General features: G+C 40.0%; 1 protein-coding gene across 1 annotated transcript; it reads right to left on the reverse strand.

Moving 5' to 3' along the window:
• Positions 1-429: 429 nt before the first annotated feature.
• LOC143522919 (uncharacterized) lies at positions 430-9,340 on the reverse strand. Its single transcript, XM_077016908.1, has 3 exons — positions 9,067-9,340; positions 1,987-2,510; positions 430-1,259 (listed from the first exon to the last, which is right to left on the reverse strand). Exons 2-3 carry the CDS (start codon positions 2,502-2,504, stop codon positions 1,121-1,123), a joined length of 657 nt encoding a protein of 218 aa, XP_076873023.1. The 5' UTR covers positions 2,505-2,510; positions 9,067-9,340; the 3' UTR covers positions 430-1,120.
• Positions 9,341-22,956: the final 13,616 nt, after the last annotated feature.

Raw genomic sequence — 22,956 nt, forward strand, 5'->3', positions numbered from 1 at the left:
AAGTCTTTATCGTCGTTTCAAATTTAGATTTTAAAATAATATATATCTGAAATGAATGCAAATTGGATCCATCAGGATCCAAACAAATGGCGTTTAGACACTGAACTGCTATTGCAACATATCACAGGCAGAGGGCAGGCCAACAGAAGTAATATTTGTGAAAATTGACCAAAATGACTGGATATTTAAACCTTCTGATTTTCAAATGTTCTGGTTTATCTGAATAGGCTGCTTACACACGTATTGAGAGCACCTTGGTGTTGTTTACATGAGGGAAAAAGTAGCAAATTTGAACATAAAATAATGTTTTCATGATGAAAATGACAAATAAGTTAAAAGCTTTTATTCTGTGATGTAGGCAACTCTTAAGACATTTAGACCCTTCATATTTATTATTAAACCATATTATTAATAATGTGAAGACAGCAATTAAATTAGCACTTTATTTCGTATATCTTCAAGATATATATTATGTCCACAAAACATTATAGATATCAGATCAGGCTTACCCTGCATGACAACCGAGCACGTTTCCCCACCTCTACACGCACGTGCCCCTCCACAACTCATACTTCACACATTGTATTAACATGTCTGTTATGATTAATAAGTAGTGGGAGATAAACACTGCTCATTTGGTAATGATGAGACTCCTCCCAGCCACAGCCTCCAGATGAGGCTCCGTTTATTTTTCCTTGACATCACCATCACCCCCTCACCTCTAACTAACATGTGTCCGTGCTAACTGAGGGGCCCTAGCTGTCTGCTCTCCATCTGAACCCTAGCACCAAGACAGCCAGACCATAACACTCTACTTGCTGCCTGAAATTGGAGAGAAATCACACTGAACGTCACTTCGTTGTCCTAAAAGCGTCCCCTTCCCCCACGATAATTATGTAAAAAAAATAATAATATAAGAAAAAGGCCAAAACAGAGACCTTTTATAAAATGAGTCAATCATCCCCATGCTTTTTGCAAAAGTGACATTCTCACACCGCTGCACAGCACTTAAATCCTAAATTATCCTCAACATGTCTCTTGCCTCCAAACAAATCTGACTTATTAAAAAATCCACTGTGATGATGTTTTTTTGTTGTTGTTGTTCATCTGAACTGGATTTTCAGTGAGCGTCTCTCGTGCTCTTTCTCAACTGTTCTGTCAGCGCCGTGTGCAGGGTCCGTGAGGAGCTCTCCAGCCGGCTGGCGATGTCTGCCGCCGCTCGCAGCATCTGTTCAAAGGCGAGAGACTGCTCTTTGATTCTTAGAGAGGGACAAAAGCAGAGAGGCAGCATCAGAGCGAATCAGAGGGAGAAAAAAAAGAAAACGAAAGAAAAGAACGGCACAAGCAGAGGGGGCCCAACTCAACTCTGAACAACCCACAATTTGAGGGCCAGCAAGGGGCTACAGTCCGCATTCCTTCCCACTGTCCATGCTGATGATGGAAAACCCAGAGGCTGCAGTAAAGGCAGATTTTCTGTGGGTTGTCGGGGGACTCTCTGCCACTGACTTTGTATTTGTCAGCGTCTTTTGCTTTAGAATGAAATTGCAATTGAAATGTTTTCATTTCTAATTGTATTTTATTTTCCACATTCTAATAATGTGGTGCAGCCTCAGTTGAAAACCCCAAAGCTAAACAGTAACTCCTTAGTTTTGTCTACTGAATTTAAGAAAAAATTGAAATTACTTTTAGCTTTCATTTTAGTTGTTCACTTGTCTGGGTTGTTTAGAGTCTTAAAAAGATGGCATGTTCATGGATTTAGTTCTCTCATACATGAACAAATAGCCCAGGCTTTTTTTTGTAATATTAGACCCTGTGCTGTCTCTAGTATCTAAAACTGAAAATGTTTAATGACACATTTTTAGTGCTGTATTATTTAGCTTACTTTTTTTTTGTTGTTGAGAAATAAATCAAGCGATGTTGAGATGTTCAACCATTCAGATCATGGGTGGTGCTGTATTAGTTCTAAAGCTTCAAGATTCTGCTTACTTCTGAATTCCAGCCTGCGCATTAGCGATGTCTCCCTCCAGCTGGTCTTCCAGCTCCTCTGCTGCCTTCTTCACTACTCCCTCACTGCTGGCATGATCCTCCCTTATCCCGACAATGTTCTCCTGGATAACCTCCTGATAGCTTTGCTCCCCCATCTCTGCTCCAACAAATTGGACCAGATTCTCCACCACTGCCTGGTTCCCATGCTGGAGGGCTTTGAGATAAGCCACCTCTTCCCTGGCTGCCCGTAATCGCCTGTACATAGCCTGGCTGGTCTGAAAGTGGACAGAGCAATCATCCGCTGTGCTCTCTTGGATAGCTTGGAAAAGCGGCTTGGCCCAGTATGTGTTCCCAGGCCCGGCCGGATCATGTGTGTGCAGAAGAATGGTGGAAGCGTTGGGGAGCACTGCCTCCAGCATGCTGCCCGAACCCCAGTCCTCTGTGTCTCCACTCTGGCTCCAGACCCGCATCAGCAAGGATATCAGTAGCACAGCAGCCAGAGCCTGGCATGGCCCCATTCTGGCCTAGGGAGGAGAATAGGTTTACTGTGTGTGAGTGACCTCTCTAACCTGTGATGTGCAGGAGTAAAAAATGAGACCTCAGGAGATGAAAGATGTAAGGCCCTTTTTTGCTGGAATAATGCGCCTTTGCAAAGACCTGACTTCACTAGACACAAAATAAACATGGGGGCTTAACTAAAGAAGTCTATCTAGAGGTTCCAGAAAGATCATTAGATCTCTAAATATTCCCTGAATGAAGCACAAAGTGAAAAGAAATCTGTGAAAAACAACCATCTGCATAAAATTAGGGGCATAAAATTCACATTTTATATATGTTGCAACACTTACCAGCTTCATGAAAACATGACTTTCCCATTTACTACAACACTTGGTGTTCTCTGTCATGCCACCAACCATGACAACTGTCATGGTGTTGTCAGCACTGTGACCTGCTGCCTATCAACAGCTGTGTCTAATGTCTGAGGCTGACCTGTGGCTATGCAGGCCAGAGACCCTGCTCTAGACAAAGTAACCTTACCTCATTACATTGCTCTTGGCATGGGATGCAAGAAGAATGACATTTTCTAAGAACGGGAGCCACACACAGTCCACTAAATCACGAGGATTACCTCGGTCTCCTGAGCCTGAAAATGTCCAGTAGCTTGTGTTTGAACACCTTGTGAGAGCCCAGAAGATGGAGAGAAGTAGGGTATATTTCTAGTACTGTTTAGTGTTGCCTTTACTGTGTAGTGGGTGCTAAATGAACTGCTTCATTTAACAAGCTTTTCCAGAGCATGTGGTAGGAGTTTGACTGCTGGTATGCACACTGAGCACATTTGTATATGTGAATGTGTTGAGGTGCAGTGTGTGAAAGCATTATGGAAGAAGAACTGTTTATGTAGTCCTCCGTGTCCAGGGACAAAAGAGGGCTTACTCTCAGAATAGACGAATGAGATAGGCTGAGAAACACAGCTGGAAAATCTTTGCTGATTCCTTCCACAAAAGGTCCATTACCTTAGTATGACAAGGTGAGTTCAGGGGACAGAATAACTAGATTCAGAGTTAAAGGTGGCAGTTTAAAGCTCCCGCAAATCCTGTCCACAAAGCCCTGATCCATGTTCCTGACTCCAATTTCAGATTTTTCTCTAGCGACATTAAACCATACATGCCAGCATGGTGATCTTTCAAACTTTGGTAATTACATGTCAGTTTGTGCAAGATACCACAGTAAATATAACTACATATGCCAGCTGTGATTAATACCTTGACATTTATGTTTGATTTACAAAGCAAATTAATCTTTTGCTGATTTATAGAAAGTACTCCACTCATAATGGCATATTGGTCCGGTTTAGACCCTTGTGGAGCCACATCAGACACTCCACTATACTACACACTATCCTGTATTATTAAGATACTCTCCTCTACTCCACACTATCATGTATTATTAAGATACTCTCCTATACTCCACACTATCATGTATTATTAAGACACTCTCCTATACTCTACACTATCATGTAGGGTTGTCCCGATCCGATATTTGGATCGGATCGGCCGCCGATATTAGCAAAAAATGCGTATCGGTATCGGATCGGCAGGCACGAGAAAATGCCGATCCAGACTCCCGATCCAGTTTTTTTTAAGTCCGCACCCATTTAGATAATCCATTCCAGTTTTTGCTGTGGTTTTGCCAGTGTGAGTAAAATCCTGTCAGCATTTTCCAGCACACCTTCAGCACACGAGCAAAGCGTCTCCCCAATTTAGCTCCGCGGCATCTCCTAACCATTAGGACCGCTCGCGAGCGACCGTAGCGCGCGGTGTAGGCGTTTATACTTTCGCGAACGTCGCGAGCGTCGCTGCAGTGTTCTCCGAAACGATAGGTGGCGATAGGTGGCAGTGGAGAATAAAAAACCCCTGCAAAACCGGGGAAAGAACATTTTTACCTGACCAGAGACCGTATATATACACATCAGGCATCAAACGTAAATATGGCTTTGCAGTGTTGTCCGAAACGATACGTTAACAAATACGAGCCTCTTGTAATTCCAGGGCGAAACATGAGAGAACGTGAAGACGTTAAGATTGGACGTTTTGAAAATAAACAACCATAAACTAATGTGATAAAAAAGCGAATTATTTCGATTCATTTCGAGTATATGTATAAATATTTAACTTAATTAAGTTTAACGTGCTGGGAAATATTGAAATGGACCTTTAAGTGACGTACAAGTGCTTTAATTCCACCTTGTAAAGGTGTATGAACCCGGCAAACATGACTTTGTCCATCGCGCTGAAGCGCGGCGCGCGCGCGAAGTTACAAAATTCGAGAGGTGCACGACCTCGCCCTCGCGCACGGGCGGAGCCACAGCGATTACGTCATTTTCGCGGCGCGTCGAGTATAAACTAGGCTTAAACCAGGCTTAAATTTGAAGTTATCGGTAAAAATGTCAGTTGTGTGGGATTATTTTACCTTAAAGGACGACAAAGACGAAGAGGTAGAATGCAACATATGCCACAGCAAAGTCAAGCGTGGTGGTAAAGCTGTAAGAACTTTTAATACAACCAATCTAATCAAGCATTTAGCGAAATACCACCATAAACAACATGAGTTTCTAAAGAAAACCGGATTTTTTTAAGCTTTGGTTTACACTTGTTCAAGAGCACTGATGGATGTTAATGTTAATAGACTATTTTCCACTCAGGTTGTGTGTTTTTGTAACGTTCTGGCTCACAGAAACCAGGCAGGGAAAACGGAACAGGCTGAAACAAACAGGGAAACGCGAATACACACACAAGAGCCACCGAACATGAACAGAGAATACACAGTGTTGGGAACGTTACTTTAGAAAAGTAATTAGTTATAGTTACTCACTACTTGTTCAAAAAAGTATGAGTTAGTAACTGAATTACTCTATAATAAAAGTAACTCGTTACCAGGGAAAGTAACTATTTGCGTTACAGTTAAAAAAAGGTTATATGCCAATTAAGTTTTTTTTTTAAAAAGCAGTTTTCACAGTCAGTTGAAATGAGTAGATCAGAAAGGTGTTTAACTTTTGATATTTATTGCACATCCACAGACCAGTGCAGGATAAAATCCTTTAAAATCCCAAATCTTTGGAAAAAAAAGCAAAAGTAAACAGTTACACTATATAAAGTGCATTTATATCTATGAAATTAAATTAAATTCTCTCAACCTGAGACAACTGGTTTGTTCACAACAGAAGTAAACTTAACAATAAAACCTCTATTCTTAATTAAATAAATCAAATACCCAGTCTGGTAGACATTCAGGAACTTCAAGTATTTTCTTAAATAATGTTTATATCGCCTTGAAAATGCTAAATTTTCTTCGGCTTGCACCTGACGCCATTTCGGCCTCTTCTCCGTTTGTGTCGTGTCACTCGCGTGCTTCGGCGTGCGTGTAAAAACACTGGTTATCATAACGCTGCCTTAGCCAATCGCTTACTGACTTGTTAAGTTAAACACGTGTTACACCAAGAACTGTGACCTATCGAGATCTGTTACTCCTCACTAGTCTGGGCAGCGGTCCGCTCGCATTACTGTTAGTATATTAATATATAGTAACGCACCGCTTTTAATGACCAGTAACGTAAACGGCGTTGTAACGACAGGAAAAGTAATTAATTATATTATCCCGTTACTGACAAAATGATGCCGTTACCTAACGCCGTTATTTTTAACGGCGTAATTCGCAACACTGAGAATACATGAAGCACAAAACAACCGATGACTAGACCTGCGAGATACAGGGACTAATATACACAGAACTAGACAAGGACCAGGTGATAACAATGACGACAGGGGCGTGGCAGACAATAGGAAATCATAGAGACAAACGAGCAAGTCGGGATGAACAGGCAAGAAACACAGACATGAGGGAACCCAGAGTGACAGCTAGGAGAGGGGGCGTAGCCCTACGTGACAGTTTTGCTTTTTTAATATAATTTACAATATTATTTGCACGTGTGGCTTTTTAATCCTTTGTTTAATGATGCTATTTCTGTTTGTTATTTAATATTTTGTCTATTTTGAGTTTATTAATTGCTAAATAAACAGGTCAGTTTCTCCTTACCAACCATTGTGTATTATTCAAACACACCTAATTCAGCTGGCTACTTGTTATCAAGAGTAAAACGCTTTTCAACATGAGTTTGACAACAAAGTAAGTTGGCTAAATAACTTTAAACTTTAATACATGCTCGGATAGGCCGGTATCGGTAGATATCGGTATCGGATCGGAAGTGCAAATAAATATCGGTATCGGATCGGAAGTTCAAAAAGCTGGATCGGGACATCCCTACTATCATGTATTATTAAGACACTCTCCTATACTCCACACTATCATGTATTATTAATACACTGTCCTATACTCCACACTATCATGTATTATTAAGACACTCTCCTATACTCCACACTATCATGTATTATTAAGACACTCTCCTATACTCTACACTATCATGTATTATTAAGACACTCTCCTATACTCCACACTATCATGTATTATTAATACACTGTCCTATACTCCACACTATCATGTATTATTAAGACACTCTCCTATACTCCACACTATCATGTATTATTAAGACACTCTCCTATACTCCACACTATCATGTATTATTAAGACACTCTCCTATACTCCTTCATACACTCCAGCGTTACAGTCTTGTCTTCTGCAGAACCTCTTGCCCCTCATCAGCCTGTGGGAGCTTGTCTGAAATGTGATCGCTGCTGTCGGGTGAACAGACACGCTCAGCAGCCCTTTCTCACCGCTTCTGCATTTTTGTGCATTTCTGGGTTTGCGGTCAGTATGAAGTCAACTGGCTCTGAAACACACACACACACACACACACACACACACACACACACACACACACACACACACACTGCCTGTTCTGTAACCCCCTCCCCAACACCACCTCCCCCACTCTCGTGACTGCCACAAGGTTTCATTTAGCCTTTCTTGTCATAGTGACATAACCTCTTTAAATTTCAGGAAATCCACTGTGTGAAATAAATCCCCTACCTGCTAGGAGGCGGTCTTCGGATTTAAAGCCGTGGCTCAGCCTTTAGTGTTTTTATATATGGAAAGCTTTACTGTTTCTTGCTATGGCCTGTTCATGATTAGCAGGATGAGTGACCTCAGATGCATTACAAAAACTGAGGAAGCCTTAGGAAACACAAACCTTTGACCCTCCCCCATACACCAGCTGCCCCTCATGCTGAAAGGGCAATTTGTTGTTCATGTTTGTTGATTGACGGGTGCACTATGGATGGTGGAGCATATTGGTAACCCATACTGACTCAGGCTGTAATGAAAGTCCTTTCAGACTGCAAAGATGAGAAGAGTGATTTATTTCTCATTTACACACAGCTTAATAACGAGGGGCTGGAAGCACATAGATCCTTTTCCTCCCCTGGAACCGGCGACCTTCTGAAGCATCTTAATGAGAAATCCAAAATATAGTGTTACAAGTAGTGCACTAAAATATCTCAGAGACTGAGGATGTAATTTTAGGGAACGTGTCATATTTATTTAGTGAGGAGAAGATGACAGTGTGTGAGATTTCTGCCATGCCTTTGTGGACTTGGTCAGTATGATATGCATCATCAAAACCTTGCAGAACTTGGACTTCATCAATGTGAACCATCTGAAGCGAACTTGTGTCACAATTGTACTGCTCATATTAGCATTTGGAAATGAACAATGGCCAAAATGTCTTGATATGATTCGCTGTTTTGTCAGCAGGCTACGCCATAGGTGGGGCTGCAAAGATTGAACTCGTAATGTTCAACAAAGGAGGCGAATAATTAATTCATTCGGTCAATTAAATTTCTTATTTTGTTGCACAAAGGAACATCCACTGCTTCTGACCTTTAAATGACAAACCGGTTCAAAGCAGATGAAAGGCTTTAGCAAACCTGTGCCCATGTCTCCATGCAAACGGAAGGCCAGCAGTATACTCGTGCATTATCTGTAAGACTATATTTCTAGTGTTCGTTAGGCACTGAAAGTGACCCCGATGGTAAAAGAGAGCAGGTTGGATGCATGATCCATACTGTGTGTCAGTGACACAGTGGGGGTTTTGACAGGTCCTCTATAGGACTTCTCCTCCTAGTGCATGACAGCACTTTTCCAGTCTCCTTTTCTGCTGACTAGCGAACAGAGAAGAGCATACAAGAGCATATTTCCCACTGGAAGCCATTACTATTTTGGTCTTTCTCTAGTGGACATCTTAGGTGTGTATGCCCCCACAGATGAAGTAGTCGTACACCTTTAACACATCCTGTAGTTGTTATACCTCAGCCCCTGGCTATGTCACTCGAGGGACTGGGTCTATGTCTAAAGTCTGTCACCTCTCATTTATTGTAGGTGAAAACAGACCCCTAAAGATAATAAATAAATGATGCCCAGCACATCATTGAAAACTATTGGACAATGTTGTTTAATTATTACCTGTATTCAAAATATCTGATAAATATGAAAATTTCAAGATTTTTTTCCTGCCTATTTCATAAAGCAACTATAGCTAAAACAAACAACCACAAAAGCTTGACTCACCAAAATTCTTCAGCCTCTAAGACAAAGTGAACTTTCCTGTGTGGTCAAAATGTGTAAAAGCTAAAATCCACAAGCTGCCATTCAGAGAGCGAGAGGTGGATCACAGTCTGTCTCCAGCTTCATGACTTCTTCTCCAGCAGTGATGTCTCAGGGGTAGGCAGGAGAACTACAAAGGCTGAGCCCCTGTCTGGGAACTACTGGAAGGGGAGGGATCGTTTTGCTCAAGAGCAGAAACTCAAAGTTTTCTTTCTTTTGTGGTTGAGAGAGAGAGAGAGGAAGTCAGGGATAGAGGGAGCAGGGAAAACAAAGAGAGAAAGAGGGAGAAGAAAAGGGAGCAAGAAAGTGGATGGAAAGAAGAATAATGTAGTTCACATCTGTGCTGTGCTTTCTAATGAACAGTGAGAGTTAGTGGACCAAGTGGAAAAGTCTCTTTATGGCACTTCCAGATTTTCCCTCAACTGCTGGTTTTAATAGCAAATTAAACTGGTCCCAGTGAACATGAAACCCAACAACACATTGGATCATCAGTGGCAATGTGTATATCTACACAATCCTCCATAACCATTTATAAATGCATAGAATTCTATCACTATGCATAAATGTGATTTCTGTATTAATCCTAGTGTGCTTTACTTATGTGTATAATATAGCTACTACCAAACAACCATAGTTTCACTGGCAAGAAAATGGAATTTATTTTCCACGTTCAGAAGAATGTGTGAGACTTAGTGGTCCAGAGTTTTAGCATCACCTACTGGACAGAAACTCCACCAGACAGCATTAACTCTGGAACACAGCATATGAAGGCGGTGTGTAGCTGTCTGTGCTTCAGTGAGCTCAGTGTGTTCAGCGTGTTCACTCTGCCATTAATAATAAGTCAGATCATGAGGTCATTACATGAACACTGACATCATCTCAATTATGGTAAAACAGTGCAACACCCAGCGTGAGTCCAGATTTTATGCCGTCTGCTGTTACCCAGAGCATCTGTGGCTGTTTCTACAAATAGTTTCATCAAATTTGGACTTAATGTATAGAAACTATCCAAAGATCATCTACATCACTTTTCATATACATAGAGTGCAGCATATGTAGAGCGTGCTACAGATACAGATTGCGATATTTGATAGAGAAATCAGGAATGAGTGATAGAACCACTTGTTTTTTTATGCATTATTCTGTATTTAATAGCCAACAATCTCCATCCGGAAAATTGAATATTCAAAATTGAAACATATTGTTTTCATGATTTTTTAAAGATCCCCTTTAATGGTCCTGCAAATAAATGATTAATCTTTGTGGGTGTCAACAATTTTTTCACAGAAACCTTTTTTTGTGACTATCACTGGTCCTTACCAAAGCCTTTTTCAGTTCCTGTCTGGAATGTTCCTACAGGTCTCTACTCTGATCCCTCCCCTGTTTAATGTGTACTCCTGTCTTGCTTGCTAGGGCTTTCTCTGACCCTTTCTGAAGTCTTGATACTATTAGCGTCTTTTAGTTATGCTTCCCATGTTCCCATGATCTTTTAGGCTTGCATCACTGTAGTCTCCCTCCATAATTATATGATCTGACTTTTTATTTGACTCTTACTTGTGCTTTTAGTGTTTGATTTCACTGTGGTGACTCTTTCTGCCTGTGTCCTTCCTTACCCTGCCTACTGAGATTGTTTCAGACAATGCTGTAATAAAGTTTGCTTACCAGATCCCAGTTAATGAATAGTGTACAGTTACCACTCCTCCACTGTCACTAAATGTAAATAGTTATATATCCTTTGCTCAGCCAAACAAAGTGTTTTAAACAAAACAGGTATTTTGTGGTTCAGACTAGATGAGCTAGGCTTCATTCCCCAGACACATCAACACATTTTATATAGTAACCAGTTCACTACTTAATCTTCCTTGAACCATGTTTGGCAAGTGTATATATGCTATGTAAGTATACATACTTTATACAATGTATAAAAATGTATACAAAGAAAATATAAAATATGTATATTTTCATGGTATTAACTTGTCAATGCTCTTCTAAAATGTACAAATGTATTGTGGAGCAATACACTGTCTAATTTGGAATGAGAAAAGAAAATTAAAATATGTCCATTAATGGGAAGAGGCTTGTATATTGTAGAGCAGTTTATATGGTCCAGCTGCAGTGCAGTTTATAACTTGCCGGTTCGTGTAGTGCCACTCAGGAAATTAAACACAATAGTACCAAGGACCTGAAGCTGTGCTGCATAAAAGAGAACAAGTCATACGAATGTGTTTCCAGCTACAGCGTTGTTATGTGGGATATTACCCATGGTTGTACAGAGGCTCAGGATCAGTTCTATATTCACAGTGATATAAATCTATCCATCCATCCATCCATCCATATCCATCCATCCATCCATCCGTCCTGTGGTTCCATGTGAGTATTAATTACACTGTCCACTTCTGCCTAGCCTGTCTCTGCCGACACATAACGCACAAACCGTTTCATGTTAAGAGTTACATTTATAGTCAACCTCTGATCTCAGGCAAATGTACACACCACAAATGTATTTTTATAAGATTTACTGAGCGGCTACAATTCAGTCATGCCTTTTTATTTCAGATAGTGTTGTTGAAGTGACAGATACGAGTGAAGCCAGAGACCAGCTGCATGACAAATGGCCAAGACAAGAGATCACATGTAGAGAAGCAGTATATAAATCAGGGTGGAAAGAGGCATTTGTTGTGCTGACAAAATTAAATTCTGAATGAAACCCTGAGTTACAAGCTGATCTGTCCTCAGGGCTTTGAGGCATTATAAGCATCACTGTATACCAGCAGTGACTTATTTGTATTCAGCATTACTGTCAAATTTATTTATTTATTTATTTTACCATCTGCCCTATAGCAAATGTGAACACAAGCCAGATGTATGTGTTTTAGAATGCACAGAGCTTTACCAACCCCAAGAAATGCACTGGTTAGCATCACATTCTGGCCACATCAATCCCAACTTCATTTATTGATAGTGAATTGAAAGTAAGCCAATTGTGACAGTTTGCTTGAAAATCACAGGTGGCATGTAAGAATTCTGCTCCAGTGACATATGTACAGGTTTTAACCAGTTGACTCCAAACAGAGTCACAGTACAGTTTCCACAGAGAGAACAAAACCCCTTGTTTCACCAGTTAAGTAGGAATTACTGTTACAGGCCTATTCAAAATGACATTATTAGATGTGAAATATCAATTATTAGTCAGCAGCAATTTTCTAAGTAATACTGTTGCCTCTGTAATTATTATAAATAAGGGTTGTGATCATCACTTATGTAAGCATACTTTATTATTTTCACTTTGTAAAGGCAAAAAACTATATAAAAGGATTTACAGTATAATATAGTATTATAATGTTCATGGTGTCCTTACCCAGATTTATGTGTTCACTCTCAGGTCTGATCCCCACTTCACCACTGTGGCCATTGTAAACCGTCTCCCAAGGCTCAGTCCGTAAGTGTCAGCTAGTCCCAGTGCCACCACAGACTGTGCCTTTGGTTTGTTTTGCAGGGACAAACACACCACAGGAGACACACCGCCGATCAGCACTGTCCTGTGCACACACGGGGGTCATCTGCCTGGATCTCAAAACCAAGCAACTAAGAATTCAGCACTCCCTGCCCGTTCAGTTAACACAGAGAAGTCGACCAGCACACCTGCTTCAGACGCACTGTGGTGAACACATCACTCTTAAGGCAAAATGTTAACATCCTTGTGACTAATATGGTGTAACACTAATATATCTGTATATATTGTATTCGATTTGGTATGGCTTATGGACCAATTCAGTGGTCCATAAAATATGTCCAATATTTGAAGATGGCTTACTCTGGGACAGAAGGAGGTTGTTAACCTTGGGGGGGATTGACAGCTTGTATACTGTACTTCTGTGTTCTCACAACATGAAATACAACAGGAAATACACAGCTCACCATCTTCCCCTATACACTGGTGCAGCGATGGCTGAAGATCTTATACTAGATGAAGAGGTGCGTTTCTTTTCCTCGGTAGCCAGTGGCCTCTCTCTCCCCATAATACACAGCTGCTCCACAAATGAATAAAATGGCTCAGCATGTTGTCAGCAATGCTTTTCAGAACAATTAGTCATTTAGTGAGGCAGATTTGAGAGCTCAGCGTCCATTTAGAGGGTTTGGATATTGGCTCTGTAGAGTACCAACTGATTGATTTCTTTCTCATCTTAAATCATCTCTGATTTTGAAAGTAGAAGAAAGCCACAGACACGTGCGGGTGTTCTTTACAGTAAGACCATATGAATGACAAGATCATGAAACCATTCAATCGCTTCTGAATTTGTGCTCACTTTGACATCTCATGTGTCTCCCTACACTTGGCCAGAAGTTTTGCTGGGAAAATAGATAATGAAAGAAAGAACGAAATGAGTCACGCAGACAACGTCTGACCTTTTAAAGTCATGGACATAAAGAAGTGCCGCACCAAAAAGTGAAGAAAAAGTCATGAAAACATGCAAAGAGAGATATGATGAAAATGCAAAAGAAGAAGGAGATGATGATGTTAAAAATGATCGGGGCTAAAGGTTTAATAGATGAAATGGAGAAGGCACTGAGATGTGAACAGCAATCAGCCAATTCAGTCTCCCAAGCTTTATGAACCAGGTTGAGCTTTTAGCACTCTGTGCAATGAAGTGGGAGATGATTAGCAAGCTTTCAATTAGCTCACAAGTCTTATTAGTCACCATTTTATCACCTAGCTGTTTGGCTTTAACATTTTAATATCATGTTTTAGTGATATAAATGAGCAACACCATTAAGTGCCCAGCTTGGTTTGAATAGATTTTCTTATTTGTTAGTTGTTTTTAAGGGATATATTCCTACATGGCAAATTCATATACCACTATGTTAAACATGTCATAGTATATATCTACAATAAATAAATAAATATACACTGAAAATGGGTTGTGGAACTACCACTCTTCTGGGAGTGAAAGACTGCTAGGTATTAGTCACATATGAGAGACACAGCATCATGGATGTCTAAACCCCAGAGTTGTGAAAATGCCTTCCTGAGCAGCTGTTCACCCAGAACTGAATGTCTGTTCTGATTTTATCTCAGCGCTCGTGAGCTAACATAAGAGCATTTAAAAACCCTGCAGGGCGCCTCCATTTCCAGACAAAATTGATGCAATTCCTTCAACACTGGTGACTAAATGATTTCTGTCAGTGAACCGAAAGGTTGATTTTCTTAAAAATGATAAAAAGGAGTATTGGGAAAACTTTTGTCAGAGGATGCATATTTCAGCTATGCATATTTTGTCAATAACTCATGTGGTTGGTCACCCTTAATATTGGTTTTGCAGAGACAACTAGTTGCATGAATTTGTGTATTCCTTTGGGAACACAGTTGAACGTTGTCCAGACTGCCACTGCACTGCCCATGGGACCTGTGGTCTGCTCACTCTCATCAGCTCTTGTATGTGTACCTTCCCTTAATGGTGTCAAGGGCTTTGTGCAGAACAATACAGCAGACGGGTGCAGCACGGGTTGCAATGCTGGCTAATAAAACCAGCCCATGGTAGAGAGATGGTCAGAGTAAGAAGTGGCTATCCCCTTCAATAGAGATGATCACATTAATGTACACCTTCATATATTTGAACTCAGCAAGTGTTATTTATGCCAATTATTCTGAATTAGACTGACATCTGCATTGGTATGTTTAAAGAAGACATTTTTGCAAAATGGCTTTCTTGCCAAATGGCTTACAGCATCAAACAGAGAATTTATATGGAGAAATAAAATATTACTTTGACATTATAAAATCGAAGTACTGCACTTGCATTTTCCATTAAAACATCTGACAGTGGCATTGTTAATTTCCATAATCTTCTCCAAATGTATAATTTTTTTTTGGCAAAATGAAAATTATTTGGCTTGTAAGACACACATGACTTGTGAAAATATTCTGTAATAAGCCAACCAAAACAGCATTCAGTTTTGTGGCTTACCTCTAATGCGTCTGGACCTTCTTCCATTACAGAGGTATTCAAATCACAGTCCTCAAAGACCAAGGTCCTAAAGATTTTAATGTTCCCTTTACTTAAGGGTCAGGTGTGATGGCAATTATATTCATCTTTTTATTGTTTTCCAAGGATTTAGATTTGAGGTCCAGATTTGAATGTCACTATCCTACAGAGTAAACTGGTAAACACTTGCTTGTAAAGCACTTTGTTATATGTGCAAGTCTTTTGTCATTGGAAAACTATATCAAAGGTTGTTGTGGGAGAATTCTGGAGATGATGATGGATCTTGATAGCTGAAGTTAATGAGCGGCATTTGGGTGAGGACAGAACCCCTCTCACCCCCCACTTTGGGAGATTGCTGGCCTAGTTGCTCAGAGAGGAGAAAGTGTGCATTGGACACACTATAGCTCCATTAAGCTGATTGCTTGCTGTGTATTTTTGTTGGCATCCACTCTGTAGAGCTTCTCAGTCAGGGAGAACTGGAAATTTACCTCAGCGTCTTGTGCTGCTCCAATGACCAAATAAAAGTCTCTTTGTAGGAATGGACATTGTGTAGGTCAGCTACTGGACTCTCCACTCTTTGCTCTAGCTGGAGTAGCACACAGAGTTTTGTTACTGCCTGTGTTAAGCTACTGCTGCTTGTTTGCTGTTGGCTGACTGCACGTTCCTCAAGGTTTCACCTTTTGTGATCAAATATCAGCCCTTCAAATCAAACCTAGAGCACGGGCCAACCTATTATGTTCAGAGAGCTGCACAACGCGGCATAAGCAGAACCTCCACTTTGCTTTTATTGATTCTTTAAGTCTCCTGGCAAGGTGACTTACAGTACATTGCTTTTTGTTGTTTTATTATTCTGTACAACAGGAACCTCTCTTAAGACCAGACGATTGTGTCAGCAGGGATAAATCTAAAATTTGTCGCCAAGTCAAGTAAGCAATGGAGAATCTTCAGTATACGCCAAGCAATAAAAAAATGTTGAGATGGCCCTCCAGGGAGGTTAAATAAGATGATGGATTACAAACAAGGATTTATCACTGTTCCCCATGTTGTTTAAACGTGTAGCCATTTATTGAGTTCTTTTAAACTGATGAATGGCAAGATTCCCTAATGTTCACACGCTGCTTTTTTTAACATCAGACACTGGAGAGATGGATTAATGGCTCAGAGAGGCGCCCGCCCCTTTGGCCGGTCTGCTCTGGGAGGAAGGTATTACTTATGCAAATGGGCAAATATGGCATTTTGTTTGTGAACACTGATTGCACCCTGCTGTCAAAACAGCCAAGGAAAGGTCCTCCCGTTCATATCATAATGAAATGAAGTCAGATAGAGAGGTGGCACATCAAAGCAATTAAGGCAATTGCTTCAATTTGCATCTGCTCTCCCACCCAGCACATAAAAAGCAGAAACTGAGAAGTTTGAAACATTTTGCCTTGAAGACAGAAAGGAAAGGTGCTCACGTCTGTTCTTGAATAGCTTTGTTGATTGAGGTCAGGGTTTGGGTGTCGTGGGTCAACTGGTGAGACTCTGATAATGGTCCTCTGTGCCTGGTAGACTAAAGCACCAGACTGTTTGTCTCGCCTACACAATGCTCAGCTTGATTTTGTCAAGTGAGGATGACGTGAGGCTTAAGCAAACGATTGGCTCTTTTAATGATAACATGTCAGTTTGCAGATGTTGCTGGATTTGGAGGTGTTCAGCTTTAGTGTGCCGTTGGATAAAGCCTTTTAGCATATTCTGTGAGTCTCTCACTACAAGTGTGTGCTGCACGTCTTTTATCAACTCTGCTGAGAAGATCAACAAAGAATGTTGCACGATTTATGCTTTTCCTTAAGTACTTCCTGTGTTCTTCACATGTGTTTTACCACTGTAGTTCAGCTTTGTGTGTTCTCTTGGGTCAGAAAGTGCTGTGAAGCTCCTATAGACACCTAAGAAATGCTTATTATATTGTCAAGGACACGAAGATTTCTTTCATTCTTATAATCATTTAAAAATAAGGACATGTAAGATTACAATGGAAAACCCATCTCTATTTCTGTTAGTGAAACTAGAAAATCATTCATGACATTCCTGTCATGAAAGGTACAAATCTGGATGAGGCCACTAAAATTCTGTATGTCCTTTTTAAGTGGCTGAAGACAAGAATGAACGTGTTGCCTTGACCATTCAGTATTATAGTAAAGAAAAGCTGTGATTTATAGTCATTCCTTTAGCTGACCCTGACAGACCTTAGAGAGAGTCCTGTCATCAGTTTGGAATAAAAAGTGATGTCCAGGCTGTAATTCTGTGCATTAGATATGCCTCCTATAATATTATCCACCTCAACTATTATATAAACGTCTTTAAGCTTTAACATGCTAATTTCATCCATTTTTTAAATATTTTTCTGTGGGTAATTTCGGTTTGACTTAAGAGTAAAATTATTCTAAAGGCAGGTAACTCTAAAATAGTTACTCCTTTGTGTCTGAATAAGCAGTTTCTGTGGAATACTTTTCACCCTAATGTGAAAAATGGCTTCATTAGGTACCAATTAAGTACAAATTACATGATGGAACAGAGTGGCAAAGTTGAAGAATGGCCTCTGTCTACGCAACACACAGGAGACATAAAAGATTAACAACATTAAGATCTGAGGCAGGTTTGCGGAGCTGACTGGTTTATTGAATCTTCATGCAGTAAAGAAATGGGAGGATTGACATGGCTAACATGACCCATCAGCAAATAAACATTAGCGTAGCATCAAGTGAGTGATGAAACGTGGTGTGCTGGCTTCAGGTACCGGGCTGGGTCGACAATTCTCTTCCCTCACATTTGCCCAGAAAACATGGCAAAGTCATGTTTGCAACCTGTAAGTTCAGCCACAGGAGTTTTGCTAATCATTCTTAGGGAGGATGTGTGTATTTTGTATCATGGACAACACACACACACACACACACACACACACACACACACACACACACACACCCTGAGTGAAAACCGTACCCTCTAGAAATGCATTAAGTAGCAGACTGAAATGACATGTACTCTACAGATTCAAGGCAACCTTAATTCTGTCCATTGTGCCTGAGTTACTTGTATTACCACAAAAATGCCACTCTTAGGGATCTACAGTATAGCCTACGGTGTAGAGAAAAGCTTTTATGAAGCTTGGGGATGAAAGCATGATTTAATGCAGGACAATATCTGTGTATGTTCACCGGTACATCTGTGTGTGTGTGTGTGTGTGTGTGTGTGTGTGTGTGTGTGTGTGTGTGTGTGTGTGTGTGTGCGTGCGCGCACATGCGCTGGTGTGCATGGGTCATTTCATCACATTGATATAAGTTAATTGTTTGAATGTCTAGTTGTTTCATGTTTCTTGAATTCACATAGATAATATTTGTGATTCAGAGTGTCCCTTGAGAGAGTAACACTCTCATTGAGTGTCCTTTGAGAGAGTAACACTCTCATAGAGTGCCATTTGAAAGAGTAACACTCTCATCTAGTGCCCTTTGAGAGAGAAACACTCTCAATGAGTGCCCTTTGCAAGAGTAACACTCTCAATGAGTGCCCTTTGTGAGAGTAACACTCTCGTTGAGTGCCCTTTGAGAGAGTAACACTCTTGTTGATTACCCTTTGAGAGAGTAACACTCTTGTTGATTACCCTTTGAGAGAGTAACACTTTTTGAGTGTGGGACTGTTAGACGCGATTGTTGTTCAGGTGATCTTAATGACCAACCATCAACCATCACTTGGCAAAGTAATTCAGACATGGAAGGTGCTCAAGTAGATTTGTAAATACATTTTCTAAATACAGTAGATTTGTAAATACATTTTTACAATACACTTTCATTTGTAAATACATTCAAATTCGTCTTTTATATTGTTTTTTTTCACAACAAATATCAATACAAAGTCATGAACACTCACCTTACTCTAGACAATATCAGGGCCATTTTATGACTAATCAAATAATGCATATGCACTCTGCAGTTCCCATCATCCTATATATCTCATAAAAGTCTATGGTGGAGAAATATGGATGATGAAGCATGCGGTGGCCCCGTGACCAAAATGCTGATGAGCAAATTCAGATGATATTGAGGTTATTGAGCTTCAAACATTACAGTAAAACCTGGTGCCATTTGTTCAACCGAGTGATTTAAATAAGAAACAGGAACATAAGAGTGACAGAAAAAAATAGACTAGTAAGCCAATATTAAGAATTTAAACATAAGTATGCAGAATGACTAAGACATAAATAAATAAATAAATAAAACCTAAGCTCTGCTTTGAGCAAAGTAAATGGGTAAATATGAGTTTTTCATTATCTGAGAGGAAGGACAATGTTGATGTAAGAGTAATAATCATAATCACAGAATAGCTTAAACTTAAATAACATAATATTGCAGTCCTTTATATCTGTTAGACTGTTTGCTGTTTCAGCTATCTCTTGTCCACCCAACATAATGGAAATATTTTGAGTTGGAGCCAAGGGTCAAAGCCTCATTAATTTTCCAATTATTCTCTTTATAAATACCATATTCAATTTGCAAATTGCAAAATGCAAGAGTGAATATTAAGTTCTGCTCACAGTTGTAAAGAAAAACATTTTGTTTCTAAGTTCTAAGTTTGTGTGAGTACATCACTGTTTTGTGGCCAGATTATGCTCTCACTGCTGTATATTTGGCTTATCTTTCATTATACTTCATGGTCTGTTTATTGTATGGAAATGTATAGAAATGTATGGAACTTAGGAACAAATACACATAAGTTTAGACCTCCAACTCTTCCATTATGCATCGTTTACACAATCTACATTTAAAGTGATCTGCTCAATGTTAGTAGTATGTCTGTAGACATTGTGTAGTAGTATGTCAGTAGACAATACATTTCTCTGGGGTGGATTAAGTAGAGGGCTTTTAGGAACCTAATTCTAATGATCAATTTCTGTGGACTATAGTCTTTACATTTAAAGTGTTAGAGGCACCTTTTGCCTATGTATTTACTGTATATCAGAATGGTCTCTAATTCATTCTTCATTCTTTAAGGGTGTCACATTTTCAAATGATGATTTTCACCAAATCTTTTTCTAATGAAAAACTGTTTTGATTGACACTGATTAAAACATGTCAATATATACAATCAAAATATGTCTTGCTCATCTAAGGTGGCCCTCAGCCCATCACTAGATGCAGCGGGGTCATTGCTATGGCAACGTGGGGAATTCTTTGTGACCTTTTTGTCCTTGTAATTCCTCCTCATTTGCACTTTGAGAGTTCAGAGCGTCCACACACGACAGCATTCTGATTTAGCATCGGTGTCAGCACCTGGCACTACGCTTCCTGAGACAGTTTGGTCACTGCCCAGGGTTTATTTACTCTGGTTAATAGACTGCTGAAAGTCCCCAGGAGATCCAAATTGTAAACCATGATTCACTTCACACACCAACCACCGAATCCTACCCAATACCAGTAACATTTTGTCTTCATTATGTACATTTAAAAATGGGTCTGCAATTGATATTCGGAAAATGAGGCTGACTGTCAGTACTGGGCCAGGGCTGTTTATTACACGCAGCCGTCTGTAAGAGTTTGGGGGAATGAGGTGTCGGGGCAGGGGGCCATCATCTGCTGAAGAAATAAAGGTGTGAGGAAGTGGCCATAAATCACCACAGGTCTGTGTGTCATAAATCCTTGGAATCAAAGAAAAAGAAAATAAGATGAGCAGGCTAGACTGTTTATCAGGCTCAGGCTCTATGTCATACAGGGCCTGGTCTACACATCCCTCACTCTGTTTACAGGGGCTGAGGGACAATCCTCCCTGCATCCGCTACGCTTCCCTAATTAGCATATAGGAAGAGTGGTCAGCTTTGTGAAACGTAAAACCCAGAGAGTGGCTAACTTTGATTAATTAATTTTGGCAGTGGTGAGTGCTTTACTACCAGCCCACGGGAGGGGGGTGTTGTTGTTTGTTTTGATTTTCCTTCTCTTCAGAGCACTGTGTGCGCAGGTGTCTGCTTGTCCTCTGACGCTCTGACAGGGGCCCTGACTCTGAGACAGATGTAATTACAATTTGAGCTCTTTGGGATTGTTAAGTAGATGGAGGAGACTGCCATATTGATTGCCACATTTCGGAGTATTTCGCAGACAGGGTGGTGATCGGTGTTCTTCTCACAGGGTTCCGGTTATTCTCTCTTTTTTATTTTTATTATTTGCTGCCTAATTGCTTCAGATGAGATGACCTGTCAGACAGGCTATGCATAAAGCAACAGCTGTCTTCACATGTAATCACATTTCTCATTTCTTTTCAACAGGAAACCTTTTTTAAAAATTGTACTTCCATTACACAAACTTACTGTCTTAGATGCTGTAGAAGACATATAAGTGACCTTTGTATTGGTAGTAGTTATTTTGGCAGTGTTATTATGGCAAACATTAACGGATGCGTTACACAGCAGTGTTTCAGCATTTGCAGATATGACCTGGTGGTCCACGCCTTCTCTCTGGCCTTCTATCAAATATGGCTTCAAACTACCACACTCTTGGGAGTGTTCTGACAGGCTCTCCTTGCATATATTACAAAATATATCAAAATATTACATACATTACAAATATCTTTTTTTTCTGTCAGTTCCTTTAAAAAGAGGACTGCTGGTCTTTCAGTCCCTATCTCTACACAATCTGAGCAGTTGTATGGACTGTGGAGTATCCGTAGCAGTCACTCCTATTGAGCGTGAGGCCAAGAGAAACCAGACACATTCACTTTCTTTCATGTTCAAGCCCCTTGTAAGGCATCGATGCTGAATCTAAATCAGGAGCTCTGTTAAGAAACATACACAGCATCAGCCAACTTGAAAAAGGAATCAACTCTGCTATAAACCTGAGCAGAAGCTTCTTTTGATCTGTGCAGTGCAATGAGAGGAATTCTGATGTTTTCTTTCTTTCTTTTCTAGAACTATCTCAAGTTTTTAGCATAATCTTATTGTCATGGCACGGTTTCTCCTCCTCAACTCCTCCCCGGGTCTCCCCTGGTCAAAACCACCTCTGGCTTCACAAGAACAATGCACTGTTTACCATTTTACTACAGGAGTTCAGGGGGGACTGTCTTCACATGAATGTAACAGACAATCCTTTCCCTCTGTCAAGCTACTTTTATATAACTCCTACATATTTTAAATATATTTGTTATTAAAGATTTTTTATGATTTTTAAACAAAATTTAAATCTTGCAAAGTTTATTAATTACTGTGAACAACTGAAAGCCGAAAAACTATATTTATTTAATTCAGGCAAGTTGTATAAACAGGCAGGATGCATAAACTGAGTTGAATACTGTGACATTTTGAAAATAGCTTTTTGAAGAACCTTTTGAATTAACTAAATTTTGCACAATGTCTTTTAGGTCCAAACATGTTTTATCCTGTAATTATCTGTATATACTGCAGAAAGAGAAGTAGCGTAATGTTCAAGGCAACTATAAAAACCTCAGACAAAAGTTCAGTTTCACAAATGCTGAGACTTGAAAATAACACTTCAACACTTACTGTGCCCACTGTGGAACACCTTTACTTTTTCCTCGTACAGTATCTGACATTTTGTGTTGTCCAATTTGTCGCTACATTACGATTCAGGCTTTAAACCATCTGTAAAATAATTACAATAAAACTCATGGCTCTGCCAGTCAGGCTGCATACGCGGCGAGATACTCCCTGATCAAAGAACAAGTTCATCTGGATTGTGATTTTTATTACATCACTGAGCAGAATTGTTGCTGTTACTAATCGTAGGCAGTAATCAGCGATGGACACTCCCTCTCTTGCTCCTCCAGCAATCACTTGACTTATACAAACTGAGAGCAGCTTTCCACAGAGCCTTACATTATTGCCTTTTAGTGATTT

Source organism: Brachyhypopomus gauderio, chromosome 9 (genome assembly GCF_052324685.1).
Source record: "Brachyhypopomus gauderio isolate BG-103 chromosome 9, BGAUD_0.2, whole genome shotgun sequence".
NCBI lineage: Eukaryota > Metazoa > Chordata > Actinopteri > Gymnotiformes > Hypopomidae > Brachyhypopomus > Brachyhypopomus gauderio.

Bases quoted from the DNA above. Each gene is read 5' to 3' on its own strand.
- LOC143522919 (XM_077016908.1), bottom strand. From the start codon at position 2,504: ATGGGGCCATGCCAGGCTCTGGCTGCTGTGCTACTGATATCCTTGCTG. The intron at 1,260-1,986 runs GTAAGCAGAATC...TCCCTCTCTAAG, and splicing joins GCGCAGGCTGGAATTCAGAA to AATCAAAGAGCAGTCTCTCG.